Here is a 16,223-nt window from a genome sequence, read left to right on the forward strand (position 1 = left end):
CAGTGCCAAGCTCTCACTTAACTGTTAAGGAATAGTTACATTTACACAGTCCTAAAATTACATTCAGCCCTTTGAAGGGAACCATGAGGCTGACGTGGCCCCCGGTGAAAATGAGTTTGACACCTCTGGTATATAGTAAGCAAATGCCCGTAGTTGTTAGTGCTAGATGTAATAATAATACATTTTATGCTAGAATCCTTTCGTTAATATCAAGCAAGTCCCAGAAGTGACACAAGTTACCTCAGTTTTTGAGGGTGGTGAGATATGTCTACATGACTCATTCGCTTCGGATAGCTTTGCTAGTAACATTTATTCCTGTCTTGCTGTAAGCATTTATTAAAGCAAATTGTGTTCAACAATTAACAGCAGGCTTAAAGGGTGAAGGCAGAGTCCTCAGGAGTGTACAAACCAATTGAGATCTTTCTAACAGGTCACAATTCTACAGAATAAAGGAAATGTGAGACATACTGAAAGAATGAGGGAGTTGAGCAGAATGGGGGAAAATTATGTACAAGTGAGCTTTGAATTGGAATTGAAAAAAAAAAGACACTTCTGATTGATACAAAGACCATGGGGGGATTTCTCAGGCTCGGTGTGGGGAAGGTGCAGTGTGGGCGTCCTGGGTGTAGCCAGGTGCTGGGGACAGCAGGAGGCTGGTGGTTTGAGTTCCTCGGTGGGAGCAGTGAAAGGTGAGGCGAGTTAGGTAAAGTGAAGCAGATTTGCAGGTCACCCTGGTAATTTGCAGGTCACCCTGGTAATTTTGCTATTTCTCAGCCTCTTAGTTCTTTGTTTTGAACTTAGAAACATTCTAGAGAAGGTCAGAACCAGTAGATATAAAATACGAATTGGCATCATTTTTACTTTAGGTGGTCTACCTTGTTTTGTTTTGTTTTGTTTTTTTTAGCCAGAGATCACAATATGAATAATTTATGCCTATTTTTAGTAGGTCATAGTATGAGGAAGGTTATGGCCTTGATTATGTCTTTGGTAACCAAGAAAGTGGACACATTGAGGAAAACCAGTTTTAATCCGAAGTCATGTGGCAGTTGCCATTTAAAACCTGTTGCCTTTTTCTGAGACGTGTCTGGAGCGTCCATCCCCGTTCTTCCCCTAATGTGTCTCTCCCTCGCCCCAGCGTTCCAATTCTGAGCCAGCTGATGAGTTGTGCAGTCAGGTTCAAATGTCTTTCTCTTTGTTAATTTTTGAAAAGAATTAAAGAAATACGCTAACACTGTTTAGTTCAGGGCTGCCCAGGACGGTACATTAAGGCACCTGAAGCTGTATATTACAGAGAAATGACAGCTCTTCATGTGCTAAGGGTGAGGGGAAAGGATGTGTAACTTGTCTTTCCTTCTATCTCATTGTTGTTGTTACTAGAAATGCTGTTTTTTCCAGTGGAAATTTTAGATAGAACATTCTTTGTTTCCCTGCATGAGCACATCAGTTAGCGTATATGGCAAATTGTTAGGATTCAATGCAAGGTGACTGCACTGATTTTATGCTAGAAAGATTGCTTCTATTTATTCGAATATATGTATACTTGATAGAAATTTCAGTTTTTATAAGTGCTATCTCTTAGGAGCTTTCTGTTACTTAGCATGAGCTGAAGATGTAATTCTCTAAAGAAAGGAATGGCAAGTTATGTTAATGCCCTTTATTTTTTCTGTTTCTAGCCTATTCTACTAAGCTCAACAAATTTCCTGTATTTAATATTAATGATGACTTGAATGATCTGTGTACCAGTGCAGTAAGCCCAAATACTACCAAAGCCACGCGCTATGCCCTGAATGTGTGGCGATACTGGTGCATGACCAATGGGCTCAAAGATCACACGGACATCACCAAGGTAAGGAACTCTCGAGTTTACTTCTTTCAGCCGATTTCACTGAGCGTGCAAGTGCCAAGCACTGTGCTGAGTATGGTGGAGCACACAGAACAGTTGCTATCTGCCAAGAGAAACTTTGAAAGAACATAAAATAGAAAGAAAAAAAATGTCATAGTTCAAAGCAGAATGTAACAAATGCCCTATGACTTTACAGATCAGAAATGCCAAAAAATTTCAGTTGGATAAATTAATTTCAGTTTGGTGGCACTAGCAAAGGCACGGATGTTTGGGCTGTATTTTTGGTAGAGAGGGAGAATCTCAGTAGAATTGGGGAAGGACTCCTAGGCTGAGTGACATGGACAAGAGTAAGATTTGGAGGGTGAGCCTTGCCTGTAGTAGAGGCTTCATGTGTGGGAATAAGGAGCTGTAAAACTAGATGTGGATAACCCTTCCATGCCAAGCCACACCCTGTGACTGGTAGGAAGTCATTGAAGTTTGGTTTTGCTTTTGTTTGTGGGCAGTGTGGAAGGGACTGTTGTAATAATGGGGAGGACGCTCTGACCGTGCAGTCTGCAAGGGTCCTAAGGCTCCGGCAAAAGGGAAACCACTGAAGGAGTTTGGGAAGAAACATAGTGAAAGTGATACCGTAGAGAAATTATGTGGAACCGATGAGCAAGCAATCAGTTAATATCCTTGGTCCTCATTTTCCCCAGTTGCAAAATGAGCTCTGAGAATATCTTCCAACTTGAAATGTTTGGGGTTTGTGACTGGGAACAGTTCTTGGACATGTAGAGACAGAAGACAAAGATGTTGTATTTGATTTGGATACACTGAGTCTAAATCAGACATGTCGAGTAAGCAGTTGGGAATGTGGGTTTCACACATGGGGAGAGTGTTAAATCTAAAAGCATAGAGTTAAAGGTCAGGCAAATAGAGGTGGTAATTGGAGGTGATGTCTCCAAATTTGGGTGATGTGTCTAGGGCACCAACAAGAGATGAAATAGGAAACCTAGGCTCAGCTGACAGCATCGTGCAGTAGACACAGCAAGGGGCCTCTCTGCTGTACTTGAAGAAAAATAAGGAGCCACCCCAGGGCCAAAACAAAAGGCAGCTGCAACTGAACTGGTGAGTATTATGCACACCTGAAAGTCAGGGCTCTCTACCTGAGGGTGTATGTTGCCAACATTGTCACAGAAGAGAAGAGACGGGTGGGTGAACTGAAGAACCCTTGATTGAGGAGAGGACCCTGATAAGTTCTAGGTGAGCAGCCTACCCTGGCTCCTCACTGTTATGTTGTGATAATCTTTGAAGGGAAACATTCTTTTAAACGTAGGTGCTCAGGTTTTTGCAAATTAAAAGCAACTAAATGTGTGCTCATTTTTTTAAAAATTATCAGCCACTCAAGGAAATATGTGACCGTGAGAGAGAATGACTGGAAACAAACAACAGATTCAGACACCCAGGACTTCACATAGTAGGTTATATAGATTAGGGATGTATGAAATGAAAAAAATTACAGTAGACCCTTGAACAATGTGGGGGTTAGGGGTGCCGACCCCGGCACAATGGAAAATCTGCATATAACTTATGTCAGCCCTCCACTTACGTGGGTTCCCAACTGTGGATCGAAAATACTTATAAAAATGTACAAGCACTAGCATACTAATCAAAATGGTCCAGCAGATTTGAAAATAAATTGATATTTCCACTCGTGGTCAGAAATTATCCTTCTGCTGTAACAGCTAGAAAACTGGACAACTCTTTGAGACAGGACAGCCAGCACAGGACTTGACCCCTAAGACAGAGGTAGCAGGGGAGGTAGCCATCTGCCTGGAGGCAGTCTCTGAGCTACAGGAAGCCAGAGGGACCCAAACAGAGCCTGGGAATCTTGCTGAGTTGAGAGAAGACCGAGACCAGGGTTCAAGGAGGATAAGGACAAGAGGACACTGGAAAAAAGTCCAACGTTCATTGAAAAAATATGACACATCTGGTACTGAACATTGTAAAGTTCAGTATGCACAGTTTCTAGTATGCAATCAAATACTACTCGCCAGAAGAAGTGGGAACGCGTGACCCATACTCAGCAGAAAATCAGTTGTCCTTCACTTCTGGCCAATTTGGAGAGCAAGATCCTCTCCAAAGGATCTTGAAACAGTCAAGATCCTCCTTCCTGAAACAGTCAAAATACAGATGAATAATATAAACAGTGTCTTCAAGGTACTAACACTCAAGGAAGGACAGTTCTCTCTGAGAGACAGGAAACAAGGTGAGCAGTATGAGCAGCCAGCCTGCTGCCTTCAGAAGAGTCCCCGGGGCTCTGGTGCAGGGAGGGGCAAGGCCAGCAAGCCCAGCCGGGTTGCTGGGCTGAGCAATGGAGCGGAGAGTCCAGGAAAACCAGGGTGGTTAGAATGGTCAAGGCAGAGTATTCTACAGTGGAGAGCTACAAAGAGAACTGAAGATAGTTCCCCTCTTAAGCATTAAGATGAGTACTGACTGACAGGTGCATGTGGGGAAACTGCCTCAGGCTGGCAAAAATCACCTGAAAGGTTCAGCAGTAGCAGTACCTGGAGCTCGCCCGGAACTGGGCGTAATACCGGTTTCCATCAGCCAGGCTAGAAACACCTCCAGATCCATGGGGTGGGGTATTCAGAAAGGTCCACATCAGATGTGCAGAATGATTAGCCCTGGGCTGAGCTCTGCTCTAATCCCAGGCAACAAATCTTAACAGGCAAGACCCAGGTGTGTGAAAACATGCTAAGCATCAATAATCATCGGGGCAATGCAATTTAAAACCACAGTGAGATACCACCTCACATCTGTTAAAATGGCTAGTATCAAAAAGATAAGAAATAACAAGTGTTGGTGAGGATGTGAACCTCCGCAGTATGAAGGTTACTCAAAAAATTAAAAATAGAACCCCATACAGTCCAGCAACTTGACTTCTAGGCATTTATCCAAAGGAAACAAAAATGCTAAGTTAAAAAGATATATGTATACCTGCCCCCAGGTTCATTGCTGTGTTATTTACAATAGCCAAGACATGGAAGCAACTTACGAGTCCATAGATGGATGAGTGGATAAAGAAATTGTTATGTATATATTTAATATATTTAATAATATATGAGGTCTGTCCAGAAGGTATCCAGCCATGTAATATGAAAAATAGAGACATTTATTGAAAAAATATACAAGATAAAAGAAACATTGTGCATGGGACAATGATACTCAGTCCCCTTCAAAGTAGGCACCTTGGGACCTTACACAGTTCTCCCAATCACCATCAGCTACCCTGTCATGTTTTCCTGAATCTCATCAGTGGTCTGAAATCTCTTCCCTTTCAAAGATGATTTTAGTTTTGGGAAAAGCCAGAAGTCACAGGGCACCAAATCTGGGCTTTAGTCAGGCTGAGTCACCTGGGTGATTTGACGTTTTGCCAAAAAACTGCATGAGATGTGATGCATGAGCGGGGATGCTGTCGTGATGAAGCTGCCCATCACTGTTTGCCCAGAGCTGCAGCCTTCTGAATCATCCAGATAGTTTCCATGGAGGAATGTTCGAGCTTAATGCAAAATTTGAGGCAGATTCATTGCTGTACTTGCTCAGTCATTTTGCATGTGACGGCCACACAGTACACATGCTCACTCAAGGGTGTTTACCACCTGCACTGACTAATACAGTGAAGTCACCGTTGTTCACACATGTACATTTCAGTCTATAGTCTCCTTGGCTGCCAGGTTATATCCATGTTGCTCATGCAACCCTTCTCATATTAACAAGGGCTGGACTTTCTTCTGACAGACCTCGTTATATATGTGTATGTGTGGATATATATCTTACAATTATATATATAATTGAATGTATGTATATAATAGAATATTATTTGGCCATAAAAGGGAATGAAATCTTGCCATTTACAACAACATAGATGGACTTTGAAGGCATTATGCTAAGTGAAATAAATCTGAGAAAACCAAATTTCATCTGATCTCACTGATAAGTGAATCTTTAAAAAAAAAAACCCATAGTACAGATGACAGATTGGTAGTTGCTAGAGGTGAGGGAGCAGGTAAAATGTATGAAGATGGTCAAAAGACCTAAGGATGTAATGTGTGGCTTGGTGACTATAGTTAATAATACTGCACTATACATTTCTAAGTTGCTAAGATAGTAAATATTAAAAGCTCTCATCAGAAGTTAAATATTTGTAACTACGAGTGCTGTGGATGTTAGCTAGACTTATTGTGATGTTTATTTTGCAGTGTATACAAATACCATATCGTTACCTTGTGCAGCTAAAACTAATACAGCACATGTCGCCTCAAAATTACATGTGAGTTTTTTAAAGTAGAAAAAGACCCAAATGGAACAACCAGTTTTCAAGTAACTGTGTCCCAGGACAAGACTTAAGAATATTTTATACTAATGTAAAAATATATGGAACCCAAGAAATAAAATTCACAATGTCTGGCAACTAAACATCATCAGACAGCAAAGAAGCAAGAAAATACATTTCTTAGAGAATGATCCAGTTAAAATCAACCCAACACTGACATGGAGTTTAGAATTAGCAGACAAAAACATTGAACAGCTATAAGAAAGAAGATAAACACATGGCCAGAAAGCACATGAAAAGATGCTCAATTTTATCAGACATCAGGGAAATGCAAATCAAAACTACAAGAGATTTTACTTCATATCCAGTAGGAAGGAAGGATGGACTAGAATACAAAAAGGACAGATAGTAACAAGTGTTGCTGAGGATGTAGAGAAATTGGAATCCTCGTACGATTCTGATGGGAAAGTAAAATGATGTAGCTTTTTTGGAGCGATTTGGCAGTTCCCCAAATGTTAAGGGTAGGGTTACTCTGTCACCCAGCAATTCCTAGGCATATACCCAAAATATGGAAAATACACATCTGTAAAAAAAGTATACGCAATTATGCATTGTAGCATTTGCAATAGCCAAACTGTAGAATCAACCCAAAGGTCAGATGAATGAATAAACAGATGTGGCATATCCATGCATGGGAACATTCTTGGGCAATAAAAAGAAGTGAAGTACTACATGCTACAACATGTACCTTGAAAATGTACACGTGGGTGTACCTTGAAAATGTTATGCTAAGTGAAATAAGTTAGACACAAAATGCTGAATGTGTGTGAGTCCATTGATGTAAGGCACTCAGAAAGGGCAAGTTCATGGAGACAGAAAGTAGATTAGAGGGTTACCAGGAGCTGGAGGGAGGAGGAAATGTGGGGTTTTTCTTTAATGAGCACAGTTTCTATTTGAAATGATTAGTGTGGATGGTTATACAACATTGTGAATGTACGTAATGCCACTGAATTGTATACTTACAAATGGTTAAGATGGTAAATCGTATGTTTTTACATGTACATAGTTTATGACAGCAAAAAAATCAATAAAATATAACTTTCACCTTTATCGATAATTTTAAAATTCAGCTATTCTCCCAGACCCCCATCACCAGTTCTTCATCCCCATGAACCTTAACCTTTTCTAGACCAGAGGTCAGTGAAGTTGCTGTGGGAAGTCACTGTGAAAGAGATACTGTCTGTTACTGGGAACCTTTACATTTCCATGCAGGAATCCATGAAAAGAGCTTCATTTCTTCAAATCCTCCATGGCTAAGAAAGCTACATCCCAGGACATGGACAGGATCAGTAGTGTGCACCTTATCAACACTACTGTGCTCTTAACATCGTAGAAATAGTTAGTATTTCTTAGTTTCCCTGGGATATCTAGAGAAATAACGGGTGAGGAAGAAGCTATATTTCAGTCTTCTGTAATCTACTCACATGGGTCACTCACACGTTTTTAATAATGAGGCCAGTATCTTGGAGAATTAGCCAATATTTAGTTAAAAGAAGGACTTGAGCCCTGGCTGGTGTAGCTCAGTGGACTGAGAGCCAGACTGCGAAGTGAAGGGTCACTGGTTTGATTCCCAGTCCGGGCATGTGCCTGGGTTGCAGGCCCAGTGCGGGTCATGTGAGAGGCAACCGCACATCGATGGTTCTCTCCCTCTCTGTTTCCCTCCCTTCCCCTCTCTCTAATAATAAAATAAAATCTAAAAAAGAAACCCACTTAAAACAATTAGCTAAATACATAACAGAAGGACCTGAGGCATTAAGGCCCATATTCTTTAACCTCACTTTCTTGGTTTCAGTGGAAGATATGTTTAGTCTAGGTGTATCTTTAAGGATAGATAGAGCTGACAGCAGACAAGGTAGGTAACAGCTCTTGTTTACTTAAGGAAGAAAGCAAGGAGTCAAATAAGACTTCAAAATATAATCTAAATAGGTACAATATACACTGTCGTCCTCACTCTGTGTGTATTTAGTAGTTCTCCACACAAGTGGGACCCATCCCTCACTGACCCATCTCCTTCAAGGTTGCTATCTCATTGACTTGTATATTTCTCTAATCCACCCAGAAAATAGAGCATCCTGAAGTTCAGTATCTGTCTTTCTGAATAAAGTAAAATTGGGTGAAATCATTTCCTTGTTAGCAATGGTTACTTTGAGATTCACTTTCTTTTCCTATTAAGTTCTTATAGTTCATAAGCGTTTTCTCTACCTCCTTCACCCCTCATTGTTCTAAGGGAATTTTGAGGCATTCCCCCAACAGTAACTCTTGATTTTACTTGTCTTCTAACTCTTTAAGTGTCAAGGGTTGCTGTGTAATTCCAGAATTTTGGAATTTGCCTGACAAGTTAGGTTTTTTATTTTTATTTTTTCGCATCTGGAGTCATCAGCCCCTTGACTACAGTCTTACTTCTCGTTAACTTTTACATCAGGGAAGCCAAATTTATATTCCGTGGCAAATTTTTAAGTATATTTTATTGATTATGCTGTTAATAGTTGTCACATTTTTCCTCCGTTTTACCCCCTCTGCCCTGCACCCCCCCCTCTCACCAGCATTCCCCCCGTTAGTTCATGTCCATGGGTCATACATACAAGTTCTTTGGCTTCTCCATTTCCTGTACTATTCTTAACCTCCCCCTATTTTGTGCCTACCGATTATGCTTCTTATTCCCTGTGCCTTTTTGCCCCATCCTTCCTCCTCAGCCTTCCTGCTGATAACCCTCCTTGTGATCTCCATTTCTATGATTCTGTTCCTGTTCTAGTTGTTTGCTTAGTTTTTTCTTGTTTTTTTTTATGTCCAGTTGGTAATAGTTGTGAGTTTGTTGTCATTTTCCTATTCATAGTTTTTGATCATCTTCTTTTTCTTAGTTAAGTCCCTTTAACATTTCATATAATAAGGACTTAGTGATGATGTGCTCCCTTAACTTGACCTTATCTGGGAAGCACCTTATCTGTCCTTTCATTCTAAATGAGAGCTTTGCTGGATAGAGCAATCTTGGATGTAGGTCCTCGCCTTTCATGACTTTTGAATATTTCTTTCCAGCTCCTTCTTGCCTGTAAGGTTTCTTTTGAGAAATCAGCTGACAGTCTTATGGAAATTCCTTTGTAAGTAACTGTCTCCTTTTCTCATGCTGCATTTAAGATTCTCTTTTTTATCTTCACTCTTGGGTATAAGGTAATTATGACGTGTCTTATTGTGTTTCTCCCTGGATCTAACTTCTTTGGGACTCTTTGAGTTTCCTGGACTTGCATGTCTATTTTCTTTGCCAGATTGGAGAAGCTGTCCTTCATTATATTTTCAAATAAGTTTTGGAATTTCTTGTTCTTCCATTTCTTATTCTGGCACCCCTATGATTTGGATGTTAAAGTTGCCCTGGGCATTTCCAAGCCTTTCTTCTTTTTTTTTTTTTTTTGAATTCTTATTTCTTCATTCTCTTCTGGTTGTTTCTTTCTTCCTTCTGTTCCAAATCTTTGATCTGAGTCCCAGTTTCTTTCCTGTCCCTGTATATTTTTTTTCATTTCATTTTGCATAGCTTTCACTTTTTCTTGTATTTTGCAACCATACTCAACCATTTCTATGAGCATCCTGATTACCAGTGTTTTGAACTGTGCATCTGATAGGTTGGCTCTCTTCGTTGCTTAGTTCTTTTTCTGGAATTTTGATCTATTCTTTCTTCTTTTTTTTAAGATTTTATTTATTTATCTTTAGAGGGGAAGGAAGGAGAGAAGGAGAGAAATATCAATGTATGGTTGCCTCTCGTGAGTCCCCTGCTGAGAACTGGCCTGCAACCCAGGCATGTGCCCTGACTGGGAGTCGAACCTCAATCGTGTGGTTCGCAGGCCCGCGCTCAGTCCACTGCGCTATACCAGCCAGGGCTGATCTATTCTTTCATTCGAGCCATATTTCTTTGTCTTGGTGCACCTGTTATATTGTAATGGGCGGAGCCTTAGGTATTCGCCAGGGCAGAACAGCCCACCTGCCTGCATTTAGTGCTGTATGTGGGAGAGGAGTCAGAGAGGGAACAGTGCCACTTGGTCAGCTCTCACCCTGTTTTTAGTCACTTCGCTTGCTTCCCACAAGTGGATCGTGCCCTTTCGGATGCTGATTCCTGTGAGGGTAGGCTTGTGTACATTCTAGGACCCTGTGGGCCTCTCCAGCAGTCACGCCTGTGAGACTGGGAGTTTCTCCCACCTCCACAACCCCCATAGGGTTTTACAGCCAGAGGTTTTGAGGCTTTAGTTTCCTGAGCTAGAACCCTGGGTTGTGCAGTCTGTCTCACTCTCCAGTTGTTCCTCCCGGCTTATCTACTAGCCAATGTGGGATATCCTGGTGTGCCAGCTGCTGCCTCATCTGTCCTGGTTTGCCAGCCACTGCCTTGCCCACCCTGGCCAATCAGCTTACTGCCTTGTTACAACTTGTTTACTTTGAAACTTGTATTCTTTGTAAACCAGAAAACTATTCTGCTTCACAAGTCAGTTTGGTTCTTCTGATACCAAGGTTAATTTAGTCATTTAACCCATGTTTATCAATCAGTTAATTGGGTCATGTTATAGTTAAGGGCTTCTGGCATGTGATGACCTAGTCATGTATAAGATGTAGTTCTTGCCTTCAAGGAACTTTCAGTCCACTTAGAGAGACAGACATATAAATAGATAAAAGACTGTGCACTGTGGAGAAGCCATAGCAAAGCTTAAGTGCCATGGGATCCCAGGTTAGAGAGTAACTTTGCTTAGGGAAGCTGCAGAAACCTTTAATAAGACAGCAGAATTTGAGCTAGATCTGAAATAATGAATTGAGATTTTCCACATAGAGAAAGTTAGAAGATACAGAAGCATGAGAGAGCATTTGGTTTCTGTGAATGACACAAAGTGCATTCACAGAATGAGGCTGGAAATAAAACACAAAGAGAACAGACGAGGCCAGAGAAAATACCATCTCTACCAGTTATTTATCATTGCATAACAAACCACCGCAAAACTTAGTGGCTTAATGCAACATTCTTTTTATTTGCTCATGATTCTATGGGTTGTGCTCTGCTGGGTGGTTCTTCTGCTGCATTGGGTTGGCATGTGCATGTGGGTGCAGTCATCTGGATATTAGATGAAAGACAGCTTCCCTCTGCTTTACATGTTCCCATGGTCTAATGGGGCTTCCTCAGGGGCAACGTCACACTAAGATGATGAAAGCAGAACCTGTAAGGAATTATAAGACAAAAGTAGATGAAAGTAGAATTTCTTGAGGGCTAGGCTTGGAACTCACACATTGTCACATGCTACTTTCTGTGAGTCAGAGTAAATCACAGCCAGCCCAGATTCCAAGGTTGGGAAAATAGATTCCACCTCTTGATGGGAGGAGCAGCAAAGTCAGGTTGTAAAGGGGCATGGGAACGGGGGCCAGGGATTTGGGGGTATGGATGGGGGGAATTGTTGTGGCTATATTTGGAAATAATCTACCACAGAGTGGAGCCAGATTACAAAGACTTGCATACAAGGTAAATAGTTTGGAATTTATCCTAAGGGCAAGAGGAAGCTATCAGAAGTTAGTTTTTTGTTGTTGCTGTTGTTTGGTTTTTAAGCACTAAGATAATAAACAATATTTTCTACTCAGAACTCCTTATCTAGGAACCATTTCTCTCCTGCAGTCCCCATGGGTATTGTAAAAGCCATTGTGTTTGTACAGCGGCCCATCCCTTGGTCAGTTGTTTGGGTCAAGAGAGGGCCAATCAGAATTCTTCAGCCTGATTTCTTTTCTGCCTCTGAGGAGAGGTGGTCTCTTGGCAGTACCCGAAGCCATCATATGTAAACCTTGGGTAGTGCTAGGTGGCTATGTTTTGAGCTATATAAAGAGAACCACTCTGCATAGAGATGCAGTGATGAGGGACAGAGTCCTGGTGGCGTTGGAGCCCACTAATTTTGGTGTCCCTTTTGCCTGAGCTTATTCAAGTCTGATCTGTTTCTTGCAACTGGGTAAGTCCCAACTAATACAAAGAGTGGTTAATACCTGTAAGTAGGGAGTAGAGGTGACTACAAAAAAATCTAAAACCAGCTGCCCTGGCTGGCGTAGCTCAGTGGATTGAGCACAGGCCTGCGAACCAGAGGATCGCACTTCAATTCCCAGTCAGGGCACATGCCTGGGTTGCAGGCCAGTTCCCTGCAGGCCAACTCCCAGCAGGGAACGCACGAAAGGCAACCGTACATTGATGCTTCTCACCCTCTCTCCTTCCCCTCTGAAGATAAATAAATAAAGAAATAATCTTTTTTTAAAAAAAAATCTAAAACCAGCTGACTTAGGATGTCATGGTTAACTTATTTTTAATAGTAGATAAGAAGGCCATTGCTTTTTATATTTTTTATATAACTATCCTGGTCTTCTTGATGGATTTTCAGCTTGGAGTTTCATAGACCAATAGTCAGATTATCAGAAAAGAGTTATATTTTGCCTTTTTTCTTTCCTGTATACATACGTGTGCATGTAATTTCTTTTTCTTGCTTTACCTGGTTGGCTGGAACCTCCAGTACATTGTTACATAATAGCAGTGGTATTCTGCATGCTCACCCAAATTCTGACATTATAAAAAAGATTCTAATGTTGTCATCTTGGGTATAATTTCTGTAGTTCTTGTCTGTGAAATACTCTTCATCATAGTAAGAGGATTATCCTTTCCAATTTAAGTTGAACTTGAATTTTTAAAAATTTGAAATGGAGCTCACATTCTTTAAAATACTTTTTTAGTCTTTATCCAATTTATACTATTTCTCCTTAATATGTGAGTAAGTCAATTATATTAAAATATTCATTGAGATTAAGTCATCCTTGCACTGTGTAGTGGTCCCTCCTTGTCTTGACTCAGTGTGACTTTCTGCATCCTTAGTGCGACCGCATGAGAGAGGCGGTCGTCATTGTGTGCGGTACCAGGTTAACTGCCACACGCGTGTGTCCAAGCCATGTCCCTGTTATACACAGGGTTCTCACATGCACACATTTTATTTAATATGCTATTGTGCAAAACAAAAAGCACTTCTATTTTACCTAGGGAAGTTTATATTTATATTCATATACTTTGTTTTTTGGTATAGTATCTGTCAGATTTGGGTTAGAAAAAAATGGAGGACGTTTCTTTTCCTATGCTTCAAAACGTTTAAATGCAGAAGAAAAGCCAGGTCGACTCCACAAAGCCATCTCTTGAGGAGCGGTGTACGTCTCTGACAGTCACTTCTCCATCTGCTCTTGTTTGGGGCTCTTCAGAATTCTTCACCTCTTATTGAATCAACTTAGGTAACTCATATTTTCCTAGAAAATTGTTCTAGATTTTCAAATCAACATCTGTAAAGGATATGATGATATTCTTCCATGTTCTTGTCTCATTTTATGTATAGTCTTTCTCATCCTAACATTGTTTATCGGTATTTCCTCTTCTTTCTCTTTCTGATCTCCTACCCGTTTGTCAACTTCATAGGTCTTTTCAAAAATGACAAGTTTTGATTTTTATCTATTTCAATTCATATATTTTCATTTATTAATTCATTTCATTTTTACTGATTCACTCTACTGTTGTTTAATTTGTCTTTCTTTAGCTTTTTGAGTTGATTAATGTTTACTTATTTTCAGTAAAGTTTTGTAACACATTCAAGACTGGGATGTTATTGGAATGTTAATGCAGCATCTCATACATCATGATATGCAGTGTTTTGAGTTTGGTTTATTTTAAATCTGTAATTCAGTTGTTATTTTCTCTTTGACCCAATAGCTGTTAGAAGAATAAATGTTACTGGTACAGTTTCTACTTTTAAAGCATTTTCTATTGAGGCTTCCTTGTGTCCTAGAACGTGTGTTGAGCATGAATTGACACCGAGTAACGTCTGGTTTTCTCTTCATAGCTCCCAGAAAACAAAGCTTCCTTCTCCTCCTACCCAAACAAGGAGCTCTCTCAAATTGTCAGTATAGCCATTAAGTTTTTCTTAAATGTTGAACAAATAGTGACATCTAAATCCTGTGGATCATTCAGCCAGAGACATTTCCAGACCTATTCTGGTAAATTTAAGTGAATTCAAGGATTGTTAACCTGCTACAGCACCATGTTTAGGGCCAGCAGTATCAAATATTGTATGTCGATATCAAGGAAATTCATGTTGGAATGATTCAGAGTTTGAGGAATTCTTCAGAGGGAATGGTTGAATTTTATTGAAGGGGAGGGAAGGAAAGGATTTGCTAGAAAAGAGAAGAAAGTGCTTTCCAGAGAGAAATAGTGAAAGTTATAAAGGCCAGTAATAATAATAATAATAATAATGATAAATGTGTATGTATATCTATTTACATGTGTGTGTTCATTAACATTTACAAACCTTTCACATCCACACTTCAGTGTTATAGTAATCCTTTGAGAAGGTGTTGATTATTATGTCCCATTTTGTAGCTTGGAACACTGAGGTTTAAAGATATTAGGTGGAGCCAAGTGTGGAAACTAGATCTTCTAGCTTGAAGTTCACCAATTTTTCCACTGTATCGTACTAAATGCCTTGCCTACAGTACAGCCCCTGGTGAGGATTAGGAGAAGGAAGGAGGGGGTCTGGCTGTGTGGGTGTCCTCAAATGTGTAACCTCGGTGTTTGTCTCATTTGAGATCCCTGCAGTGAAGCTGAACGAACTGCTGGAGAACTTTTATGTCACCGTTAAGAAGAGCGATGGCTCAGACTTCCTGGCCACCTCGCTCCATGCCATTCGCCGAGGCCTGGACCGCATCCTGAAGAATGCAGGTGTGGGCTTTTCCATCACCAGCAGCACCTTCAGTTCTTCCACCAAGAAACTCAAGGAGAAGCTGTGGGTACTGAGTAAGGCAGGGATGTCGGGTGCCCGTTCTCGCAACATCATCTACTTCTCCCTTTCCGACGAGGAGGAGATGTGGCAGGCAGGGTGTCTCGGGGATGACAGCCCTATCACTCTCCTGTCCACCGTGGTCAAGTACAACAGCCAGTACCTGAATATGCGGACACTGCAGGAGCATGCAGATCTGATGTATGGCGACATCGAGCTGCTTAAAGACCCACAAAACCAGCCCTATTTTGCCCGGACAGACAGTGTCAAGCGGGAGAGTCGGAGTGGCTCCACTAGACTGTGTCATGGGGAAATCTACCATGAGCATTCCAGGGGACACAAACAGTGCCCTTACTGCCTCCTCTACAAGTACATGTACATCCACCGGCCACCCACCCAGATGGAGGCCAAGTCCCCGTTCTACCTTACCGCTCGGAAGGAGGCCACAGACATGGGCAGCGTGTGGTATGAGGAGCAGAGGATGGGGCTTCGGTCTCTTCGGGGCGTTGTTCCAAACTTAGCCAAGAAGGTCAAGCTGGAAAACTGTGAGAACTTCACCTTTGTCTCATTCACTCAGGTCTCCAGGAGGCTCAGCTCTCACAGCTGCTGCCAGTGAGCCTTCCCTGGGCCCGGGCCCCTGCTTGGACACGGCCGGCGGTGACCGCAACTTCATGGCCAGGCTGGTCTCTGTCAGTGTGACCTGCTATTTCTTTGATTTGGGGGGTTTTTTTAAACTGAAAGTAGATGAGTCTAAATAATTAGGATGTTTTATCCAAATGTGTGTCACCTTTGTTAAATTATAGAATCTAATACAATGTATAATTGCTACATACACAGAAGCAAAGAAGTTTATTTTATCTAGTGCCTTTTTAGCACAGATTTTCTCAAAAAAAAAGGAAACTTTAGTGATTTTTTAAAAATCCCAGTAGCCTAGTAGCTTTAGAATGTTTAGAAGACTATATACACCTTTATTAAATTACACTCACAATGAGACCCAGAGAGAGGCAGACACATTCACTGTTTCCAGAAGGAAAATCGCACTGGACACCCCCCTTTATCTTGTGTTGATGATGGATAACTCGATTCTGCAGAGCAAGCAGCCTTGCTTGGTGGAAGGTGCTGGAGACTCACTCGGTCGTGCTCTCATCACGGGGAGAAACTTATCTCTTCATCGTTAGAGGCGATTTCACTAAGAAAGATGAAT

The 16,223-nt window shown here is 41.2% G+C and overlaps 1 protein-coding gene across 3 annotated transcripts in view; it reads left to right on the top strand.

Annotated features, from left to right (window-relative positions):
* Nucleotides 1-15,933, top strand: part of KIAA1958 (KIAA1958 ortholog) — a 105,217-nt gene extending 89,284 nt beyond the window's left edge. For 2 of the 3 annotated variants that reach the window (XM_037036202.1, XM_037036201.1), the window contains 2 exons: nucleotides 1,674-1,846; nucleotides 14,829-15,933. In XM_037036202.1, coding sequence (XP_036892097.1) covers nucleotides 1,674-1,846; nucleotides 14,829-15,635 — 980 coding nt within the window. In that variant the 3' untranslated portion in view covers nucleotides 15,636-15,933. Of the gene's footprint in view, nucleotides 1-1,673; nucleotides 1,847-14,828 lie in introns of those variants that run through there. The other variant, XM_037036200.1, reaches the window with a different exon arrangement.
* Nucleotides 15,934-16,223: the final 290 nt, after the last annotated feature.

This window comes from Sturnira hondurensis, unplaced genomic scaffold (assembly GCF_014824575.4).
Source record: "Sturnira hondurensis isolate 20B ecotype Veracruz unplaced genomic scaffold, ASM1482457v3 Scaffold0022566, whole genome shotgun sequence".
NCBI lineage: Eukaryota > Metazoa > Chordata > Mammalia > Chiroptera > Phyllostomidae > Sturnira > Sturnira hondurensis.